We start from the raw sequence: 14754 nt of genomic DNA, 5'->3' as shown, positions 1-14754 counted from the left end.
AAATGGAACCAGCCTAGCTGTCCCTCAACTGATGAGTGGATAATGAAGATGTGGCACATTTATATGATGGAGTTATACTCAGCAGTAAAGAAAAATGAAGTTATGAAATTTGCAGAAAAGTGGGTGAACCTGGAAAGGATTATACTCAGTGAGGTAACCCAGGCCCAGAAAGCCAAGCACCACATGTTCTCTCTCATATGTGGATCCTAGCTACAGATGATTGGGCTTCTGCGTGAGAATGAAAATACTTAGTAGCAGAGGCCAGTAATTTAAAAAGGAGACATAAAGGAAAGAGAAAGGAAGGGAGGAGGATACTTAATAGGTTGATGTTGTATGTATGTAAGTACAATGATTGAGATGGGGAGGTAATATGATGTTGAATGGAATTTCAAAGGGGAAAGTGGGGGGGGGGGAGAGGAGGGTATTACCATAGGATATTTTTTATAATCATGGAAAATGTGAATAAAAATTGTGAAAAGAAAAACAAAGTGCTTAATAAGCTCTCCAGAAATTGATCAATTCTAATATTTGGAAATCTTAATTTACATTATCAGGGGAACATGTTATGAGTTTGTTGTGGACATGGTAAAACTCTAACCAGAATTATTCTAACCTATATAGAAAGCATGTAGACAGTGGAAGGAAGATAGTCTCTTGGGACATTAATGTAGCTCAGTGCTAAAGGGCTTATCTAGTATGTTCATGTCCTGGGTTCTATCCCCAGAACTGTAAAAATAATAAAAAATAAAAATAAACACACTGAAAAACAAACACACTGGGCCTGGTGATACACACCCCCAGCACTCAGGAGGCAGAGGTAGGAGGATTGCTGTGAGTTTGAGGCCAGTTTAGGACTACAGAGTAAGTTTCAGGTCATCCTGGGCTAGAGTGAGACCCTACCTTGGAAAAGCTCCCAAATTAAAAACAAACAAAGAAATAGTCATGTGTACCTACCAAATAAGGACAAACTCTTTCCCAGCTTAAAACTCTTGATCTGCTCTCCCTACTACACTGTCTGTGAAATGGATAAAGTAATGTTTGAATACAAGTATATTAAAACCAACAACAATTATAACAAGCTAAGAGACTTAGGCCTATGGTTCTAAAATACAAATCTATATTTTTGGTTTTTCGAGGTAGGGTCTCACTGTAGCCCAGGCTGACCTGGAATTCACTATGTAGTCTCAGGGTGGCCTTGAACTCATGGCAGTCCTCCTACTTCTGCATCCCGAGTGCTGGGATTAAAGGCATGTGCCACCATGCCTGGCTTCAAATACAAATCTTAAAAAAATTATTATTATTTATTTGCAAGGGGAGAGAGAGAGACAGAGAGACTGGGTACACCAGAGCCTCTAGCCCCTGCAAATGAACTCCAGGTACATGCACCACTTTGTGCATCTGGCTTTACATGGGTAATGAGCAATTGAACCTGGGTTGTTAGGCATTGCAGGCAAGTTCCTTAACTGCTAAGCCAAGTCTCCAGTCCCTAAAATATAAATCTTACCATTAAGAGTCCAAAGCCAGGCTGATGTCTCAGCTAGCTTAGGAGCTGAGCTTCAACTTAATCCACCTGAAAATAGTGGAGAGGATACTGGATGCCATTAATTAAGATGAGGTAAATGCTATTAGAGTAAAGTAAATCCTAAAATCCACTGTGTAGAAGTGGCTCAATGGTAAATAGTGTTAGCCTAGCAAGTGTGAGGCTATAGGTTCCAGCCCAGTTAGGAAGAGGGAGTGGAGAAAAGAGGTGAGCCATAGAGCCCCCCAGAACCACAAGAAGCTAACTAGGACGATTTTGTTTCTCCCAGAACCTGAAGACATGGCTGATCCAGGGACAGATAACCCCTCCTCTAGGTCGGAGAGTCCCAGCCAAGAAGGTGGAGGCTCAGAGGACAAATTGCTGCTCCATCAGAGGCTGGCCATCAGGGAGCTCATCGACACCGAGGACTCCTACTTGCACTTGCTCCGACTCTGTGCCTCTGACATAAGGAGTGGGCTCCAGCAGGTACTCAGGTGGGGCTACCGATAGTCTGTCCTTACAGAGGCACATGTGGGTCTCTCTACTTTCCAGAACTCACATCCATTCCTGGACAGGCTTGATGGAAAGTAAGCATGGCAGGTGTAAGTCTGATAACTTGGATATAAGCCCAAGACTTTATTGATTGGCTATGCAACCTCCAGCAAGGCTTTGAATGGCTTGAGTCTAGGACATTCATCTGCTAAATGGAGAAAGAAGCAATCAGCTCAGAGAAGTAAGCGAGCCATTTGACAGGCTGTTTTCTAGTTTAGAGCAGATTGCTTAAACTGACCTACATTTCATTTGTCTCATTTGCAAAGTGTTGACATGGAAATTACCATTCTCATGGCTTTCTACTCCAGTGTTCATTTTTTACTGATTTTTTTTTTTTTGCTTGTTTCAGAAATAATACAGGCTCTTCCTAGTGTTCTGTTGGCTGTAGATTTGTCATATTATATTTGTCATGTTATGTTTTTCATATTACTATATTGAGCTATGTTCCTTCTATTCCCAGTTTCTTTAGGATGTTGGATTTTGTTGAATGCCTTTTCTGTATCTATTAAGATGATCATGTGATTTTGGCCTTCAGTCCATTTATGTAGTATATTACATTTATTGAATTGCAACATCTCTGCATCTCTGGGATAAAGCCCACTTGGCAGGGGTGAAGGATATTTCTGATATATTCTTATATTCTGTTTGCCAATATTTTGTTGAGAATTTTTTGCCTCTATGTTCATGAGGGAGATTTGTCTGTAATCTCTCTTCAGTCCTCTAATTTCTTAATGTAGGCACTTAAAGCTATAAATTTCCCTCTTAGGACTGCCTTCATTGTGTCAAAAATTTTGGTATGTTGGGTTCTCATTATCACTTGAGTCTATGAATTTTTTGATTTTCTTCTTGATTTCTTCATTGACACATTCATCATTTAGTAGTGTATTGTTTAGTTTCCATGATTTTGTGTATGCTTTGTAGCTTTTCTTGCTGTTGATTTGTAGTTTAATCCTATTGTGATCAGATATAGTATAGAAATTATTTCAATTTTCCTGTATTTGTTAAGATTTGCTTTGTGTCCTAATATATGGTCTCTTTTAGAAAATGTTCCATGTGCTGCTGAAGAGAATGTGTATTCTTTAGCATTTAGATGAAATGTTCTGTACATATTGGTTAGGTCCATTTGTTGTATGAACTCATTTAATCCAGATGTCTCTCTGTTTATTTTTTGTTGGGATGACCTGTTAGTTGATGAGAGTGGTGTGTTGCTAACACCCACTACAGTTGTGTTTGGTGTTATCTGTGATTTTTAACTCTAATACTCTCATGAAATTGGAATCATAAATGTTTAAAATTGTAATGTCCTCCTCACTAATGGTGGTTTGAAGTCTATCCTGTCAGATATTAGGTTGGCAACCCCTGCTTGTTTCCTAGGCCCATTTGCTTGAAATACCATTTTCTATCCTTTCACCCTAAGATAGTGTCCATCTTTTATGGTGAGCTTCTTGGAGGCAACAAATAGAAGGATTCTGCGTGTGTGTGTGTGTGTGTGTGTGTGTGTGTGTGTGTGTGTGTGTTTGTTTTTCAAGGTAGGGTCTCACTCTAGCCCAGGCTGACCTGGAATTCACTGTGTAATCTCAGGGTGGCCTTGAACTCCTCCTACCTGTGCCTCTGTAGTGTTGGGATTAACGGTGTGTACCACCACACCCAATGGATTCTGCTTTTTAATCCACTTTTCCAGCCTGTGTCTTTTGGTTGGGCATTGAGGCCATTGATATTAAGAGTTATTATTGAGAAGTGTGTATTTGTTCTTTCCACTTTTCTTCTTTTGTAGTTCTCCCTGCATTTCTTTTACTCTGCTGTATTGACTATTATTTGAGTGTGGTTTATTTTTTCCTGTTTCTTTATGTGTGTGCTTTTCTTTCTCTTTAGTATGAAGGATCCCTTCAAGTATTTTCTGTAGGGCTGATTTAGTGGTTACATATTTCTTTAGTCTGTTTTGTTGTGGAATGTCTATATTTATCAATTTGGATAGATAGCTTTGCAGGATAGAGTAACTTTGGTTGACAGTTGTTATCTTTCAGAACTTGGAATACATCACTCCAAGCCCTTCTGGCTTTTAAAGTTTGTGTTGAGTAATCTAAGTTATCCTGATGGGTTTGCCTTTGTATGTAACTTGATTTTTCTCTCTAACTAACTGCTTTCAATATATTTTCTTTGGTTTGTGTGCTTAGTAGTTTAATTGCAATATGGCAAGGAAAGGTTCTTTCCTGTGGTTTTCTTTTCTTTTTTTTTTTTTTTTGTCTGTTTGGTGTTCTAAAGGCTTCTTGTATCTGTATTGGTATCACTTGATTTTGTTGAAAATACCTACTATGACTGTGGAGTGAAATTCTTCTCCTTCTACTATACCCTGAATTCTTATATTTGATCTCTTCATAGTGGCCTGAATGTCTTGAAATTCCCACTCATGCCTTCCTATTAATTTGCCTTTCTCTTTGTTGAACTGTATTAGATCTGCTACCATGTCCTCTAGTTTAGATATTTGGTCCTCTCCTTGACCCATTCTTTTATTATTATTATGATTTAATCAAAGTGCTCAGTGAAAGCTGTACACAAGATGACTCTACTCCTTCACCTTGTCAAGGGTTTTCCTTGTATTTGCCCTTTTTCTTTTCTACTTGGTGAGATTTGGCTTTCTGTTCCAGGATTTTCTTGTGATCTTTATCCAGTTTTAGCCTGGTGATAACAACCTTGCTGGGGTGAATGCCCACATGGACAGTTGTGCCATTAGCTTTTCCCTCTGTACATGTTCAGTGAAGATGATGTATTCTTCCTATAAACTTAAACTACTGACCATTGCAGTGTCCTTGTACAACCTGAACTTCATCATCCTTTCAGATAGGCATAGAACAAACATTGCACCTCTATCTCAGCTCTTTGGAAAGAGGGAAAGACGTAATCTTCCTCTAGATGTGGGACGGTGCATTGAAATTCCTTTTATGGTTCTTGCTTCAGTCAGAAGTCACCAAGGGATAGAACTTCATTTTGGCAGCTGTCATTCAGGTGATGGCTGCTAAAGGGAGGAGAGCACCTTGATCCATTCTGCTTGTGAGACTTTCTATGGAGTTTTCTATTTGACTTATACTCTGTTTTGTAGTTATAGTAATTCTGATTGGTATTTTTTCATCATTTCTATTTTCTTACTCATGTCTTGTATTGACCTACTTATTTCATTAAGTTGGTTTTCTTTGTTTTCTTGGGATTCCTTCAGGTGTTTGTTTTCTTCTTTGATTTCTTTGAACAGAGATCTAATCATTCTTTTGAATTATTTATCAGGCATTTCATCTAAATCAGTCGCACTGGAGGTCATTTCTGATGGATTGATAATTTTTGGTGGGATTGTATTGTCTTGATTTTTTGTTTCTTGTATTACTACGTAGAGGTTTTTGCATCTTGAATTAATTAGATGCTTGGGTTTTCTAATTATCTGCACTGTTCTTAGACATGTAAAAGCCACTTTATAAATCTTCAGGGTAGGAGGTTAAGGTGCCAGGTGTGGTTCTTATGTTACTCCCAGAGTAACAGCAGAGTGACCCTAGGTGCTGAGCTTGTGAGCTATTAAGTATTCTAGTAGGCTGGGTAGCAAATTCTAAAATTTAACTGAATAATATACACATTCAGTCAAAACCAGCATAGAGTATTTATACAAGAGTGGGGATTAATACAAACAGATAATCTAATAAAGTCAAGGTCCTTAAAGGAATGTGTTGCCCCACACCCTTAATCCTGTTAACCTGGAGGCTGAGATTTGTATTCTGAAATGGGTTCCAGGTTAGCTTGGGGCCAAGAGAGAATCTGCCCCCAATAATGACAGAAGAAAAAGACAAAGGCCCTATAAATCGGGAAACAACAAAGGGAACAATAGTCAACACCAAAATATAGCTTATTTGAGAATGTTAAAGCCAACCAAGAATATGCCAGTCAGATCTAACACTGCTCTGACATGGAAGGTGAAATTAACACTCCCAATGCAGGCCTGTGAACCTGGCTTTGTATAAGTAGATCCTGGTGTCTTTTGGGATGGTTTCCAATCTCACTTATGCTGAATGCCCACCTCACTCCCTCTCTGTTGCAATGTGGATTCTGTTAGGCTGCTTGGGTGACTAGATCTGGTGTTCTGATTAGCTGTGCTGGGTGCTGGGTGGCTGGGGGTGGATGAGTTCTTTGGTGGTTCACAGCACTGGCTACTGGGGGAAGGGAGGCCGTGTAGGGTGACTTGAGCTGTACCAGAGCTACTCATCTGGTCCCACGTGCATTCTCATTCAGCACTTGCTCAGCTGCTTCCTGCTGTATTCTCTTTTGGGTTTCTTGACTTTGCTAGGAGGCTGATGTGAGTGGAAAATCTGTTTTCCTGGCTTCTGCTCCTGTGGCTCTGTGCCGGGAGGGTGGGCACATGGACTGGAGCTAATTCTGCCTGCTTGAAGCTCTCAGTCTCTTCTGCTTCTCTGCTGTGGTTGATAATTCCTTATATAACTTCACTTTTAGGTAGAAGAGTGTATTTTGCTGTTTTTATGCTTATTTCTCCTCCTAGTCTGCTTTGACATGGCTCCTATGCTGCCTTCTTACCCAGAAGACTACCCCATTAGTAATTTTTTTTTTTTTTTTTTGGTTTTTCAAGGTAGGGTCTCACTCTGGCCCACACTGACCTGGAATTCACTATGGAGTCTCAGGGTGGCCTCGAACTCATGGCGATCCTCCTACCTCTGCCTCCCGAGTGCTGGGATTAAAGGCGTGCGCCACCACGCCCGGCTCCCATTAGTAATTCTTGAGTGAGTTAAATACCAACATAGATAATGTAGAAGGTAAAAGACCTTTCTTATTTCAGAAAATAAAACTTTTGTCTGTAGACACTAAATAGAACATGTTGTTTATTTTATAAAGAGTAGAACATGAATAGTGGCACATCCGTTATGGGGAAAACCAACTGCTCTCTAACTGGACTAGAGAATGGCTCTATGGCAGGGAATCTATACCTGGTACTGAAAACCTAATCAAAAGCCTATGGTGGGGGAGGTCATGAGCATTAGGAGTGTAATGCCTGCTCTTGTCTGGCTAAATGCATATGTTATGCTCACAAAACTGCCCTGCAAGCATTTTACTTAATGTTCATATCTATATATTAATGCTACTTTCACTTTTGGTTAGAGAAGCTTTTCTTTTCAGATGGCAGTGAACACTGGGATAACTCAAAAGGCCCCATAGTGCTGAAAAGACATGATGGAGGAATGTTTAGCACTAAAACATCTTTATTACACCTTCCAAGGCTCAGGGTCTGTTGCGGAAGAGGTGGTGGAAAGAATGTAAGAGCTGAAGGAAGGGTAGGACTGCTTACAACGCAGCCGTCCGAGACAGAAACTGGCCTTGAAATCCATGACCTTTCAGTGCCTAACACTACCTTCACAAGACCCTCAGAATAGGAGGAAAAGATGATGACATCAAAACTAAAGAGAGACTAATGGAGAGAGGGAGAGGATATGATGGAGTGTGGATTTGTGAAGGGGAAAGTGGGGGAGGAGAAGAATTATCATGGTTTATTATATATAAGTGTGGGAGCTGTCAATAAAAAAGACATATTTATTTAGAGAATAAAATGTGTTGATCCTGGAATAAAAACTTCACCATGTTTCACTGTTTTCTCATAGGTTGCAAGAAGTTAAGGCAGTTTTAGACCTCTGAGACTATTCCCTGGTGAAGGCCTAAAATAGGCCTCTTTTCAAATTTCTCTCATTGACTCCAAGATGGAAAGCCACTCCTACCTTTCTAGTTGCATTATTTTGAAAAGGTCAAGAACAAAACCTTTTTTGCAAAGATGATAACTTGGGGAGAAACACTAAGAATAGCTTGTGTGGAGAACAGTATGGGCTGAGGTTACATGAAATACCACAAATCAAGTTCTTTCAAGGAATCCCAGAAATAAAGCCACAGACTTTGGACCATTTAAAAAAAAAAAAAAAGTAAGAGCATGGAAGCTCGGTAAGCTGGGTATGGTGGTACTCACCAGTAATCTCAGCAGTGGGTGGGGGAGATAAAGCATTGGGTCATGAGTTCGAGACCATCCTAGGACATGTACTAAAAGCGCATGCTCTGGACATTGTTCTGCAGCAGTTCTCACTGTCCCAACCTGATTGTGTAGCCAGTGCATGCTTGCAAGCCTTGGATACACATAGATGTCTCGCGCCGTGTGTGTGTGTGTGTGTGTGTGTGTGTGTGTGTGTGTGTGTGTGTGTGTTTAAATATTTTTATTTGTTATTTACTTACAAGCAGAGGCAGAGATAGGAGACAGACACAGAGAGATTGGGCATGACAGGGCCTCCAGCACTGGCATCTGAACTCTAGATGCATGTGCCACTTTGTGCATCTGGCTTTACATGGGCACTGGGGAATGGAACCCGGGTCATTAGGCTTTGCATGCAAACACCTTAACCACTGAACCATCTCTCTAGCCTACTTTTTTAAGTTGAGAGACTTTATTAGATTGAGAGAAGGAAAGAGGAGAGAGTGTTAAAAACTCCTGCCCATGAAAAGACAGGAGGAGTTAAAGCCCTCCTGTATGTTTTCAAATACTGATAAAGTCTGGTTATAGGAGCTGGAATTTGCAATGGCTCTTCAGGTAATGAGTAAATACCAAGCATGTCAGGGGCTGAAGAGATAGATTAGTGGTTAAGGCACTTGCTGGGAAGTGAAAGGGCCCAGGTTTGATTCTCTAGTACCCTTGTAAGCCAGATGGTGGCACATGCATCTGGAGTTTGTTTGCAATGACAAGAGGTCCTGGCAGCCCATTCTCTCTGTTTTTATTTGACCCTCTCTTTCTCTCTTCTTTTTTTTCTCTCTCTCTCTAAAATAAATAAATAAAAATTAAATATTTTAAAAACAAGCCTGTAGTATCCATCCCATTGTCAGATGACAAATGAGAAGCTGGGAAAAGCAAACCGATAGCAGTAGACCTAGGATAGCTCCTCACCCTTCCAGATCAGCTAACTCGCTCGCGCTTCCTTCCTTCGTTCCTTCGTTCCTTCCTTCGTTCCTTCCTTCCTTCTTTTTATTAACATTCATTGTTATTTTTATTCCATTTGCTTTTTTTATTGACAACTTCCATAATTATAGATAATAAACCATGGTAATTCCCCCCCCAACTTTCCCCTCTGTAATTCGACTCTCCATCATATCCCCTCCCCCTCTCAGTCAGTCTCTCTTTTATTTTGATGTCATCATCTTTTCCTCCTATTATGATGGTCTTGGGGAGGTAGTGTTAGGCACTGCGAGGTCATGGATATCCAAGCTATTTTCTTTCTGGACAAGCACATTGTAAGGAGTCCTTTCCTTCAATTGGCTCTTGCATTCTTTCTGCAACTTCCACAATGGACCCTGAGCCTTGAAAGGTGTGATAGAGATATTTCAGTGCTGAGCAATCCTCTGTTACTTCTTCTCAGTACCATGGTGCCTTATGAGTTATCCCAAGGTCATCACCATCTGAAAAGAGAAGCTTCTCTAACTAAAAATGAGAGTAGCATTAATGTATGGGTATGGGCCAGGTGTGGTGGCGCATGCCTTTAATCCCAGCACTTGGGAGGGAACTCACTGGATGGTATCCCATCCCTGGTACTGAAAATTTTCTAGTAAAAATCTATGGTTTCTGGGTGTGACATTATTCAAAAACAATAGGTTTAGATCATCTTTCACTCCATGCTAAAGACTTGCTGCCTTCCTTTCTTCTTTTATATTAATAAGAATACCTAATTTGTAAGATTTCAAAATCCTTCTAAATATTCACTGGGCAGTCAGCCTTTCTGAGTGCAGTGGTGTGTGGGCTGGGGTCTATTATCCAATAGAGTCCCTCTACCAGACTCCTAGCTTCCTTCATAAAAGAATTGTTTCTTCTAGCTGCCACAGGGAGATCTGGATATCCTGTTCTCAAACATCAATGACATCATCCAGGTGAGCAGCAGATTTCTTCGTGGGCTGCAGGAGACAGCTTCCCAGGAAGAGGAGCAAGTACAACTAATTGGTAAGAAAAAGACCCAGGGACTTGTTGGCCTTGGCGTCTCAAGGAATTATCCTCGATGAATGCTCATTGCAGAACTGTCTCCAGAGTGTCAGGAAAATGCAGTACAGGAAAGTCTGTTTGAAGCAAGTCTGTTTGGGGATCCCTGAAGCACAGCATGTTAGGGGCAGCAGGGCCCCAAGAGAATGTCTGATCCTTATGGCCTACTCCCCTGTGAAGCCTAAGGAGCCAGGTTTGATTCCCCAGTACCACAGAAGCCAGATGCACAAAGGGGCCATATCTCTGGAGTTTGTTTGCAGTGCTTAGAGGCCCTAGCCTGTCCATTCTCTCTCTATCTCTCCCTATTAAATAAATAAATAAATAAATAAAAATTTTTAAAAGTTTAAGACCAGCCTGGGCTACATACAGAGACCATCAGGGTCTACAATGAAGCAAATCAAAGCAGAGTGAACAAGGGCAAAGCACAGCGAATCAAGGATAGGTTGGGGCCCCTGGAGAGCTTGCAGGCAGCATGCACTAAAGGAAGTGCATCCATGAGGCATGGTTCCATTTCTAGACTCAAAACAGAAATACTTCTGAGTGTCATGAGATGAAGACACTTATGAGTGTTGTTGATGAAAACGGCAGTGCTCACCTTGAGCAGGTTGGGGAGATGGTACGTGCAGGAGGCAGAAATGACCCAGCGGCAGGACCTCCTGAGATCTGCTCTCTGCGGTCCACAGGGTGCTCTGTAGATTCAGATATGTCCATGGCCTGGTTGTCCCTATCTATGGCCATGCTACCTCCATCTTGATACCCAGAGTCATAGCAAGGACCAAGAGTCTGGAAGGTTTCTAGGCCTGAAGGGAGCTCCTGGTAACAGTGTAAGGATGGAATATCTGAGGCTAGTCAGTCCTCTGGCAGTTGGGCTGCTCTCTTTGTTGGTACACCGCACCAGGTGACAGCAGAAGGAGCGGAGGCTCCTCTTTGGCAGGACCTGCCAGGGCTGAGTGGAAGGAACCTGCCACGCACTCAAGCCTTCTGCCCTGTTGCAGAGGAGCATCTTGTAGAAGCTGAGGGACAACAGGCTTAGCCCACCAGCCACTGCCCTCAGTGCTGGTGCTGGAGTAAAGCCCGTGTAGCCTCACACCTAAAGAAATGGCAGCAGCTGGTGCTCCCTCTGGTTGAGTCTGGCAGCCTGGGCTATTAAAACATTGCACTCGGGGTAGCAGTCCACCCTGAGATGTCTCTGTGGTGCTGATCCTTGCTGTAGATCTTGTCATGGGGACCCAGCGATAAGGAGCCCAAGCAATCACTACCTTCTTGTTTCTTGGCTTTTGCTATGTTGTGATATTTAAAGATTTTCTCACAGTTTTCTTTTTTGAGCATTCCTGACCACTGGTGAGTTGAATTCATGAATGTGAAGAGACCCCTGTGTTGTGTGTTTTAGTAAATTGAGGTCCTGGGCGAGTTTGTTACAGTTCATTAAAAAGATAAAATGAGATAATGGTAGCTTGGTGTGGTGGCACATATCTGTAATCCTATCATTCTGGAGGCTGAGTCAGGAGGATTGAAGGTTCAAGGCCAGCCTGGGCTACATGAAACCTTGTGCCAAAAAATCTAGGTGGGCTGGAGAGATGGCTTAGTGGTTTAAAGCACTTGCCTGAGAAGCCTCAGGACCCATGTTCAATCTCTCTCCAGAGCCCATTTAAGACAGCTGCACAAAGGTGATGCAAGCACAAGTTTGCATGGACGCACTAGGTGGTGCGAGAGCCTGGAGTTTGAGTGCAGTGGCCGAGGCCCTGGCATGCCAATTCTTTCTCTCTCTTGCTCTTGCTTGCTCTCTAAAAAAAGAAAAAAAAATCTAGGGGCTGGAGAGATGGCTTAGTGGTTAAGGTGCTTGCCTGTGAAGCCTAAGGACTGAGGTTCAGTTCTCCTTACCCACTCAAGCCAGATGCACATGGTGGCACATGTGCCTGGAGTTTGCAGTGACTAAAGGCCCTGTGTGCCATTCTCTCTCTCTCTCTCTCAAATAAATAAAAACAAAGCTGGATGTGGTGGGGTACACCTTTAAGCCCAGCACTTGGGAGGCAGAGGTAAGAGGATTGCTGTGAGTTCAAGGCCACCTGAGATTACATAGTGAATTCTAGGCCAGCCTAGGCTAGAGTGAGACTCTACCTCAAAAACAAAAACAAAAAAATCTAGTGTGGGCTGGAGAGATGGCTTAGTGGTTAAGGTGCCTGTGAAGCCTAAGGACCCAGCTTCAATTCTCCAGTACCCACATAAGCCAGATGCACAAGGGTGGCATGTGCATCTGGAGTTCGTTTGCAGTGGCTACAGGCCTTGGCATGCCCATTCTCTGTCTTTCTTTCTCTCTCTCTCAAACAAATAAAATTAAATTAAATAAACAATCCAATAGTCATGTGTGTGCTTTAAAGCTATAAAGCACTGTCCAAATGTAAATGTGCATGTCATGATTTTTATGATGGCAGTTTCAGCTACTGTATACTAACAAGAACAGGTTTAAATTATTCCTAAAGGCTAAAGCCTGAAAAATGCAAAATATTTTTGTTTCTGTGTGTGTGAAGTATGTATGTGTGCTGTGTGTATGTGTAGTACACACATGTGTGTGCAGATGTGCTTGATGTGTGCAGATGAACGTTGAGTGTTCTCTATTGGTTTTCTCCATTGTTTCCTGGACATAGAGGCACTGATCCTGAGCTGCCATTGTCAGTCAGACTGACTGACCATGAGCCCCAACAATTCTCCCAACTCCATCACCCACCAGATTGGTGTTACAGGTATATATGACCATGCCTAGCTTTGTTTTTTTTTTTTTTTTTTTTTGAGGTAGGATTTCACTCTAGCCCAAGCTGACCTGGAACTCACTCTGTAGTCTTAGGTTAGCCTCAAACTCACAGTGTTCCTTCTACCTCTGCTTCCCAACACTTGACAATTTTTATAAAACTCAAGTCAACAACTCAAACAATTTTTTTATTGACAACTTCCATAATTATAGACAATAAACCATGGTAATTCCCTTCCCCTCTTTCCCTTTGCAACTCTACTCTCCATCATATTCTCTCCATCATTCAATCAGTTTCTCTTTTATTTTCATGTCATCATCTTTTCCACCTATTATGATGGTCTTGTGTAGGTAGTGTCAGGCACTGTGAAGTCACGGATATCCAGGCCATTTTGTGTCTGGAAGAGCACGTTGTAAGGAGTTCTACCCTTCCTGGAGAGATTTCAGTGCTGAGCACTCCTGTCACTTCTTATCAGCACCATAGTGCCTTCTGAGTCATCCCAAGGTTACCACCATCTGAAAAGAGAGCCTTCTCTAACCAAAAGTGAGAATAGCATTAATATAAAGGTATGAACATTAAGACAAGTGCTTACTGGGCAGTTTGATAAGCATAGTATATACATTTAGCCAGGCAGCAGCAGACGTTACACCCCTAGGGCTCATGACTACCCCTGTTGTAGGTTTTCAGTATCAGGGATGTATTCCCTCCCATGGAGTGGGCCTCTAGTCCAATTAGAGAGCAGTTGGTTTCCACCATGACAGATATGCCACTATTGTACCTGTTGGCTCATTTGTCTTGGCTGGCCAAATTTAAGGCTTGTAGTGTTCACTGTTGTTTAACTCCACTGTTGATTTCTCTCCCTCCCATGGAACTGCATGCAGCATAGCTTGTTCCAGCTTTCTGTCAGCTGGTCTACATGGATGAGGTTTTCAGCTCAGCTCCAGCAGGATTTCTCAGCAACTTTGCAGCCCAGTATGTGGAGTCTTCAGCAATAGGGTCTTAACCATCTATTCCTGGTGGGAACCAAGAGCCTTGGCAATGGCCTGTAATGTTTTGAGGGCACTAGGGTCCTCCCTAGCCAACAACTCGCTGGAAGTATCTCACTCCTGGCACTGAAAATTTTCTAGTAATAATCTATGGATTCTGGGTGTTCCATTGTCCAAAAACATAGGTTTCCATATGACTGTTCATACCCTCTTAGATTTTGATTAGCCCTCGTCCTTCCCTCCACCTTTCCTTTACTCAGTCTCTTCCCCTGACCTCGCTTAGGCGTTTTCACCCCCCACTAATCTCTTTTTCTAGTTACATATATACAATACCATTCTCTTAAGTCCCCCTCCCTCCCTTTCTATTCCCTTTATAGTTTACTGTCCTCTGCTACTGAGTTTTATCCAAACTCACACAGAAGTCCAGTCACTTGTAGCTAGGAACCACATATGAGGGAGAATATGTGACATTTGGCTTTTTGGGCCTGAGTTACCTCACTAATTCTTTCCAGGTCCATCCATTTCCCTGCAATTTTCATAACTTTATTTTTCTTCACCACTGAGTAGAACTCCATGTATAATTGTGCCACATCTTCACTATCCACTCATCAGTTGAGGGACATCCAGGCTGGTTCCATCTCCTAGCTATTGTGAATTGAGCGGCAATAAACATGGTTGAGCACGTACTTCTACAGTAATGAGATGAGTCCTTAGGATATAGCCTAAGAGTGCTATAGCTGGGTCAAATGGTAAATCTGTTTGAAGCTGTCTCAGGAACTTCCACACTGATTTCCACAATGGCTGGACCAGATTACATTCCCACTGACAGTGTAGAAGGGTTCCTCTTTTTCCACAATTGTCATTTTTCAACAGCAATTTACAAAATTTTTTTGTTTATTTTTATTTATT

At 41.9% G+C, this 14754-nt stretch overlaps 1 protein-coding gene across 4 annotated transcripts in view; it reads left to right on the top strand.

The window, feature by feature from the left end:
- Positions 1–14754, top strand: part of Arhgef37 (Rho guanine nucleotide exchange factor 37) — a 102909-nt gene that overhangs the window by 46189 nt on the left and 41966 nt on the right. For all 4 annotated transcript variants that reach the window (XM_045133087.1, XM_045133086.1, XM_045133085.1 and 1 more), the window contains exons 2-3: positions 1809–2005; positions 9953–10076. In XM_045133087.1, the coding sequence (XP_044989022.1) occupies positions 1820–2005; positions 9953–10076 (310 nt within the window). In that variant the 5' untranslated portion in view covers positions 1809–1819. The remainder of the gene's footprint in view (positions 1–1808; positions 2006–9952; positions 10077–14754) is intronic.

The sequence above is a fragment of the Jaculus jaculus genome, chromosome 13 (genome assembly GCF_020740685.1).
Source record: "Jaculus jaculus isolate mJacJac1 chromosome 13, mJacJac1.mat.Y.cur, whole genome shotgun sequence".
Lineage (NCBI taxonomy): Eukaryota > Metazoa > Chordata > Mammalia > Rodentia > Dipodidae > Jaculus > Jaculus jaculus.
This window is presented reverse-complemented; position numbering and strand designations above follow the sequence as displayed.